The following is a 7,676-nucleotide window of genomic DNA, read 5'->3' as shown; positions in this document are numbered from 1 at the left end:
TTCCATTTATCACTTGTCAACTTTATTGAGGTTGTGAAAAAATGCATAGCCATAAATCTCTTCCAATCCAGAGGATTCAGTTGGGCGTTCCAACAAGTCCCTCCACACAGCTACTTGGTCAAGTCAGCAACGGTTCAGTCCTTTACCCGGTAAACATCCATCTGGTTATTTTTCGGCTGCTAGGATCCTGTCACTTGAGGTTATCAGCGTTTGATGAATTGGTGTGTGACCTCATATATGCCCACTGACTCTTTGATCTTCTCGTCATAGTCCGTCCAGTCCTGAAATAATAAAAACACTATTACAGTAATATTATTCTTCATGGACACATGAAATATGAATCTCCTCACCATGGACCTAGCTTTGAAAAGATGAAGTTGCATCAACCAAAAAAACACGCACCTTTTCTAGTAAGTTAATTTCAGGAAACTGAGTTCCAGACTCTGCCCCTTGTGCAGCAAAGCCAGCCTAGAGAACATTTGTGTTTTAGCAGAATAAAAAGGAGATGACGGTGAAATACTAACAACATTAATACAAGTTAAATACATTAATTTAGTGCAATTTGCATTTATTGTTCTTTCTTTGAGAAATCCACTTTACCCATTGCACAATCACTATACACAAGGGAAGCTCTCACCTGGGGTTGGAAATCTACAGGTTCCAGGCCTCGACACTCAAACTGCACCATGGTCTTAAACTTCTCACTGTCCTCAGCCTTCCAAGACACACACGACAAGACACTATCAGACAATAGCAATATCCGAGTATGCTACTGTATGTAGACAATTGTGTAAAGAGCAAGTTTGCACCAGAAGTCTTTGGACAACACTGTCTTTGGTTGTTTTTTGGGGTATTCTGATATTCTGTATATCTTAAGTTTCACAGGATGGAGGGAAGGAGGAAGAAACTGAGTGAAACCTTGCTTAAGGAACGTAGTGTGTAACGCTACTTACATTGTACGGCGTGATGGCATCCCCCAGTATATCTGTGGGAAGACATTCTTTCAGTGTCAACATATCATGATCATCTATTCCAGGTTCATGATGTTTTGCTGCTCACCAATTGAATTCTCCCTGGCACAGAGTTTGCACTTCAACACCATACTGGCACTGCCTCTGCCTCCTTTCAGTGGTACACTGTCCTGGGCAATGAATGTGCACAATAAATGATACAAAATATATCCTTATATTACGATCCTTTCCTGGCCTGTTCTTAAAACAGTTCAATGTCAACATTCTAAACAAAGAAATAAAGACTTGTGAACATCTGACACACTACTGTGAATAAAGACTGAAAGACCAGTTCCACAACAGGCCCCTGGACACAGGACACACTGGGTCTGAAAGGGACCATACAAAATGCTCAGACAATACTTGTATTTGCTTACCATAAGGTTTATGTACTGCCATTTATCTGATATCTCTCCACAACTGCCACATTTCAGCTGTATGAAGAAATGTAGTTAAAATGTGACATTTTGGTTCAGAACACGGTTATACAGAACTGCTAAGATTGTTTAATGTATTGGATGCTGTCAGCATTTAAGGGAGACAAGGGAGTATTGCAAAGCCAGGAAAGATGTTTAGATGTTAGTATATGTCAAACAGATGGAAAACAATATAATAGCAGCCTGAATACCTTCAAAAACCAGCGGAAGTCTTCTCCTACCGGCCGTAGGTTTGTGACATTCTCCAATGTCGCCTTGAACTGCAGACCAAATTTCTGTCACAGTTCAAAAAAATAAATAAAAACATTACATACAGAAAAACTAAAAAACCTTGACATGCTAGCATGCTCTGTGCGTTAGGGCTGGTCTTACCACCATCTTGATTCATTCCACGTAAACATGTAAGCATGCGTAGTCTTGTTTTGTGGTAACAGTGCCCTCTAGTGGAAAGCGTACACATCTCACTACCATGAGTATTTACTTTCTTGCATTGATGGTTGTTGTTGAACGTAGTTCTTGAAATCATTTGTACAGATGCAGTTCCAAATGTCAAAATGTTACATATGTAAAAAATCACGACACACTCCAGTCATGTAGTTATCCAGTCTGAACTCCAAATTCACATATTATGCAATAGCATTTATTTCAACATTCAATCAACACTTCAATTCAACAATCACTCAAAAATGTCAAGGTACAAATCATTTCCATTCAACCACTTGGATGGTGCAGACTAAATCACTGACATATAAAAGCTATTTAACAGACATTGTTATACACTTTGCTTAATCATGGAATACGTTTTTTTATTGTGGATACTTACACATGACCCTGAGGCAGATTGACAGAGGCAGTGTGGTAGGTCATATCTTGAGTCTTTCAGACATTAGTAGGCTGGCATTCTTGTATTGCTGTATATAAAAGCATTGTATCCCAGCTTGTCTGCTCTGCATTTTAAAGTGTTTCTATATTCTAACATGTGGATACAGCAGGACACCTCTATTTGTATCATGATCTCTTTGGGTTAACAGGTGCCATTGCCATGACTAAGTCAAATTGGGAGCCATAGTTTGCCCTAATGCTAATAACTGCGAACCATGTTTCTTATTAGGGACTTGGAAAACAAACAAAAAATGTTTATCTTTTGAGTTTGTGCTGGAATATCATCTCTATTTTCTTGTGTTCTGGACTCAACACGGCCAGCAAAACCTTCCTCCATGACGACTTATAAAGAACAGCCCCATGTGAAAAGTCATACAATGGTTGACATGCACACCCCTTGTAATAATACTGTCTGGACTCTAAGTGGCTGGGAGTTTTTGCGAACTGATGATCTTATTGAACTGCCATGTAGTGTAGAACCGTTCAAGTGAGGGAGTGCTAGATACCATCATACAAACAAGAAACCACAAGGCTTAAAAGAAAGTCTAATCAACATTGCTTCAAGATTGTCATCGAGAAATACATACAATCCTGAGGCTTTATGTCAGTTTCCAGTCAGGGTGTTCCCCCCATTTCAAGCCCAAGCTATGGGGGTTCAAGTTTCACCAGACAATACAGTTCTCCCCCCATCTTTATTCACACCTGCAAGGTCTTTCCAAAATGCAGAAGGGGACATACGAAACATCAAATAACTGAAAATAAAAAGGGGTCGTTTTCAAACCCATGGTCTCATTGCAAAAGCAGGAGGTTAGCTTGTCCCCCTGAAAAAAAAAACTAATCATGTCCAACAATTACATTGAAAGTAACTGTAATGAGTGTAATAATAATGATAATAAAGGCATTGCAGTTCCTCTTGCATCTTTCTCCATTTCTCTTAAATACAACAGGAGTTTATTTACAGCCCTGACCCCGCCCCCCCTCGCCCGAGGAGGAAGGCACGGTGGGGTCAATGTGGCCGGCTACTTGACTCGGAGGTCCGCCTCTGCCTGGGCGTGCTGTGGCCGTTTGTGCAGCCGTTCTGCCGCTTAGTCAGGCCACCATTCAGGATGTCCTGGATGTGCTGCACTATCAGGTTTATGGCCACTGGAGGGAGACAAAGAGTTTCCTTAATGGAGTGGAAACATTTCTACAAGGAAACAAGGTGCTGATTTTCTTGTTTTTCCATGGAACTCCCTAACCAGGATGTGACACACACAACCTCCGCCCTTTCCATCACAATAGTCTAGCATTGTAAACATGTGTGCCACAATAGGAAAAGACTCTTGTTCCAACACAAAGGAATGAGTTCAGATAACAGAATGTATCAGGTACACATATTAAACAAGGCTTACCAAGGTTGTCTGCTCCTCGCGGAATGATCACATCAGCATACTTCTTGGTCTAAGAAACACAGTACTTGAATTAGTGTATTGGCCTCCTCTGAGGTATTCGGCATACTGACAGATGGACCATCCAGCTTGAAAATAAGTGAGGACAGATGGAGAGTGGAGTGACTTACTGGCAGGCAGAACTCCTCAAAGGCTGGTTTAACAAACGTTATGTACTGTGTCAGCACCTGCTCTAGTTCTCTGCCACGTTCACCAATGTCCCTGAGTACTGGAACACCCAATACACACACACACACACCAGAAATGTTAGAGCAATATATTGAATTTTTTAATGATTATTAACCCATGTCACGAAGAAATAAGAGGGCGCAAGTGAGAACGCAGACACACACACCTCTGCGGGAGAGCCGAGTGTCTGCATCAGTGTCCACAAACAGCTTCATCTGGAACAGGTCCCTGATCTCCTGCGAGTAGAACATCAGGATGCCTTCAAACAGGACCACGTCCGCAGGGTACACAGTCACAAACTCATCCTTCCTGTGAGATGGAAACGAGGACGTTGAGGTCACCACACTGAATAAACATGCTGAATTTTCAGTCAGGAATATTCAGGTAAAGGTGTGAAGCCTGACTGAACCTAAGCATGTTTCCTTGTAATTCAACCAACCGTACCTGCTTTTTACTTAATCCATTTGTTCAATATCAATACCAAGGTCTGGAATATCTCATCCATCTTTTGTTGGGAGGTTTCCTGAGAAAACTTCCTGAATGGATAAGGAACAAAGCCAGTAACCTGCTGAACCCGGGGCGGGGGAGTGCTCACCTGGAATGGGTGACAAAGTCATACACTGGGATCTGGACGGTCTTCCCCTGCATGATCTGCCAGAGTGTCTTCATGATTAGCTCATTATCAAAGGCATCTGAGGATCAGACGGGCAGACAAATCAATGTATCAGTGTGTGAAAACAAATTTATAGTAGATTTATATATATTACAAAGGATACTAATCTATCTGGTTGATGCCCCATCCCTATGGATATGAGCTGCTCGTGGGTTCTGACCCCCAATTCCTGTTTCCCAACAGCTGTCGGGTCCTGTCCCGCTGCGCCACAGCAGCTGAGGAAGGCCGTGCTGACTAGGGGTCTTCTGATCGTCTGAGATGGGGAGCAGGTGGCCAAGTAACGCCCAAATATGGACGGTCAGAACGTGCGTGGGACCGATGCACACAACGTGGCGGTAGTGCACAGCATTCGTTATGGGCCATATGATTTCCTCAATGCAATTTTTAAAAATAGGTCCATATTGGAATTCATTACGTTTACGGTGGACAACGGCTACTACAGGGACATGCCTATATGTGTCTGCATATCTTACATATCTCATTCCATTAGGAATGGCACACTGGTTGCAGCCCTGGCTGAAAATGCCACACATAAAAGACAACCAACAACTTGTCTAGAGCTCAGGTGGTTGTCCTTGCATGTGCTTCCCCTAAATCTGCAGAGACAGTGTTCATGTGAAGGCGGGGTACCTGGGTGGTCAAAGTTGAACTGGCCCTTAAGGGCCTTGGCCTTCTGCTCTGGGGTGAGCTCTCTGTAGAAGCTATCCTGGCTGAGGATGGCTACCTGACGCTGGTGGCGGTCGATCTTGTTCTGGCCCAGCAGCTCCATGATCTTCCCACATACGGACGACTACAGAGACAGGCAGGTAGGAGAGCACAGTCAGGTCAACATTCCGGTGCATCATGGATCATTATTTCCTTGATTGCTTAGAGCAAATGTAGGCAGTAGGATGTCAAAGATCCACTTCCTGTTTGGAGCTTTGTTGGATACGTTATAATATTGTCCACCAGCAGAGCCTGGAGCAGTAGCAACATACCCAGATGACCTGCCCACCATCTCTGTCCCCACTGACCCCACCCACAGAATACCAGGTCTCCTGCCAGTGCTGACTAGGCATTCTCTGTCCCCAGACTTATGTATGGTTCTTTTGTGTCAGTGAAACGCCCACTCAGGAGGTCGTGTCAGCATGCGCCATGCTGGCAAGAGGCGGCCACATCACCACGCAACTACATTTGTTCAGAAACGGATAAAACAAATATTCATTAAGAAAATTAAGAACCTGGATGGGCATAAGCGTCAAACACACTACAGACAACACCTCAATTTGGACACAGGGCCTTGGACTACTAAGTAGAAAGAATCACATTTTCATACACACAATGATGCACCACAATGGGGGAAATAGGGGACAAAACTAAATACCCAGCTCAGTTATACTTTCACTGCCTTGCACTTAGATGGGGTGACATTACATCAGAAGTGATATATGGTTCAACATAAACTGAGTGATCCAATACCTGCAACAGTCAAGGGGAGAGAGAAAGCTAGTTAACTAACTTCCTGGCAACACCTGACCAACCACTGACTTGCATTTTAAAACGTGCTCCACCCCTCCCACCCTGCCTTGTAAGGGGTTTTCAGGGAGCCAGACGATGGCTCTGTGCCAACAGTTAACTTAGCTCATATCTGGGTCAAATCAAGGAAGGACGGTAATGGGAGAACACAAATTTATATTAAATCAACTTAAATTATCAAATGCATTGTTAGGGATGTCACCATTGCCTCTTTTAGAATGTATTTTTTGCAGAATCACTGCTCCAAAGAACCATGGAGATCAAAATTGTTATCAAACTGCAGCAGGCTGGAAGAGTAAACCCAGCCAATAAATACAATAGATACAAAAAATCAAAATACAATATTTGTATTTCGTTAGCAGCAATGAGCTCTCTTTACTCCGAATCGCTTTTAAAATGTATTCGACCTGCAGAACGACATTAGAGGAATGCGCGTGGCAGAGTCGAAACTCCTCCCATTCGGGCAACACCGGGATCCCAAACGTGCGCACCAAAGAAACATTTGTTTGTCTACGTCATGAGATTATTCATTGGCTGTGTGCTGGAATAAACTGACTCAGTAACTAGTTTCCCGCTATGCCTGTGCTCTCGTCAAATTATCGATCAACAGTGAAATAATTTATCAAAATCCGATTGTATTCGAAATAATTTCTTAAGTAGAACATACGTCTTGACCACTCTGATAGAGTAATTGTTGCTGACATTTAAGAGGTCCCTTTTGATAATAAATCGGATTATCCTGAGGAAATTTGAACAAAGGAACTGCTGTCGAGGGCTCTGGCTAGCAACCCACATTAATATTATCCTATACAGATATCAACCCCATTTCATACAACATTGATTACCTTCCCAAAAAAGCGTTTATTGCTAATTACAACATGTTCTGATTCTTGATTTATACTGTAACTTACACTTGGTTTGTTGGCAGTATGTCATTGTCGGGCCAACACTGCGCATCAAACGAATACAACTGAAATGATTGCTCAGTATCAGCCTACCGACCGACACAATGTATATTCTTATGCTAAGGTGGTAGCCAGCAACTTCACATACATGACGTCTTTGTCTCCTGTATTTTTCCTGCCTGTGAAACTAGCACCGAAAAAACGGAAATTAAAGACGCTATCTGATCTAGATCCTATTAATATTCTGATGACAAGCTAAAAATGCAATGATGTGTAAAGATTTAAATTGATGGTGGCTTAGCAAACAGATGGTAGTTGATGTCACTCAAGCCGCTAAGTAAGTTTGACATGAGCCACGCGGTCGATGAGCTCATGAGCAACTCCCAAAATTCCGTTACTAAGGCTGTAATAAAATTATAGATCATAAAAAAATGTCCTTCCGCTAACCTTGCCACTGGCAGTGCCCCCGGCCACACCGATAAGGAAAGGTTGTCGAACAATATTTTCATTTTCGCCATGGTCCCTTAGATGTGTTTCACTGTCCCCGGCCATGCTTGCAATATGCCGATCAAGTCAGGCAAGGGATGGCGTTAACACGTTGCTCCTCCCATCTATACACCATTAGCTTATTTTTTCGC

General features: G+C 42.7%; 2 protein-coding genes across 3 annotated transcripts; both read right to left on the bottom strand.

Moving 5' to 3' along the window:
- On the bottom strand, window positions 1-1,885 carry czib (CXXC motif containing zinc binding protein). 2 transcript variants are annotated; one of them, XM_047027069.1, is made up of 8 exons: window positions 1,820-1,885; window positions 1,639-1,722; window positions 1,388-1,444; window positions 1,060-1,141; window positions 954-985; window positions 638-715; window positions 403-468; window positions 1-281 (listed from the first exon to the last, which is right to left on the bottom strand). In XM_047027069.1, exons 1-8 carry the CDS (start codon window positions 1,823-1,825, stop codon window positions 204-206), a joined length of 483 nt encoding a protein of 160 aa, XP_046883025.1. In that variant the 5' UTR covers window positions 1,826-1,885; the 3' UTR covers window positions 1-203. The 2 variants fall into 2 exon arrangements, with proteins under 2 accessions (XP_046883025.1, XP_046883026.1); XM_047027070.1 differs by having other exon boundaries at window positions 1,823-1,848.
- Window positions 1,886-2,065: 180 nt separating this feature from the next.
- Window positions 2,066-7,609, bottom strand: uck2b (uridine-cytidine kinase 2b). Its single transcript, XM_047027043.1, has 7 exons — window positions 7,486-7,609; window positions 5,249-5,408; window positions 4,541-4,637; window positions 4,112-4,254; window positions 3,888-3,985; window positions 3,721-3,769; window positions 2,066-3,472 (listed from the first exon to the last, which is right to left on the bottom strand). Exons 1-7 carry the CDS (start codon window positions 7,588-7,590, stop codon window positions 3,336-3,338), a joined length of 789 nt encoding a protein of 262 aa, XP_046882999.1. The 5' UTR covers window positions 7,591-7,609; the 3' UTR covers window positions 2,066-3,335.
- Between the last annotated feature and the right edge of the window lie 67 nt (window positions 7,610-7,676).

Source organism: Hypomesus transpacificus, chromosome 10 (assembly GCF_021917145.1).
Source record: "Hypomesus transpacificus isolate Combined female chromosome 10, fHypTra1, whole genome shotgun sequence".
NCBI lineage: Eukaryota > Metazoa > Chordata > Actinopteri > Osmeriformes > Osmeridae > Hypomesus > Hypomesus transpacificus.
This window is presented reverse-complemented; position numbering and strand designations above follow the sequence as displayed.

Excerpts from the sequence above, each read along its gene's own strand:
- czib (XM_047027069.1), bottom strand. Across the intron at positions 986-1,059 it reads TGCCAGGGAGAATTCAATTG|ATATACTGGGGGATGCCATC; the intron begins GTGAGCAGCAAA and ends GTCTTCCCACAG. Across the intron at positions 282-402 it reads AAATTAACTTACTAGAAAAG|GACTGGACGGACTATGACGA; the intron begins GTGCGTGTTTTT and ends TTATTATTTCAG.
- uck2b (XM_047027043.1), bottom strand. The coding sequence starts at position 7,590 with ATGGCCGGGGACAGTGAAACACATCTAAGGGACCATGGCGAAAATGAA. Across the intron at positions 4,255-4,540 it reads GACTTTGTCACCCATTCCAG|GAAGGATGAGTTTGTGACTG; the intron begins GTGAGCACTCCC and ends TCCATCTCACAG. Across the intron at positions 3,770-3,887 it reads TTGAGGAGTTCTGCCTGCCA|ACCAAGAAGTATGCTGATGT; the intron begins GTAAGTCACTCC and ends TGTGTTTCTTAG.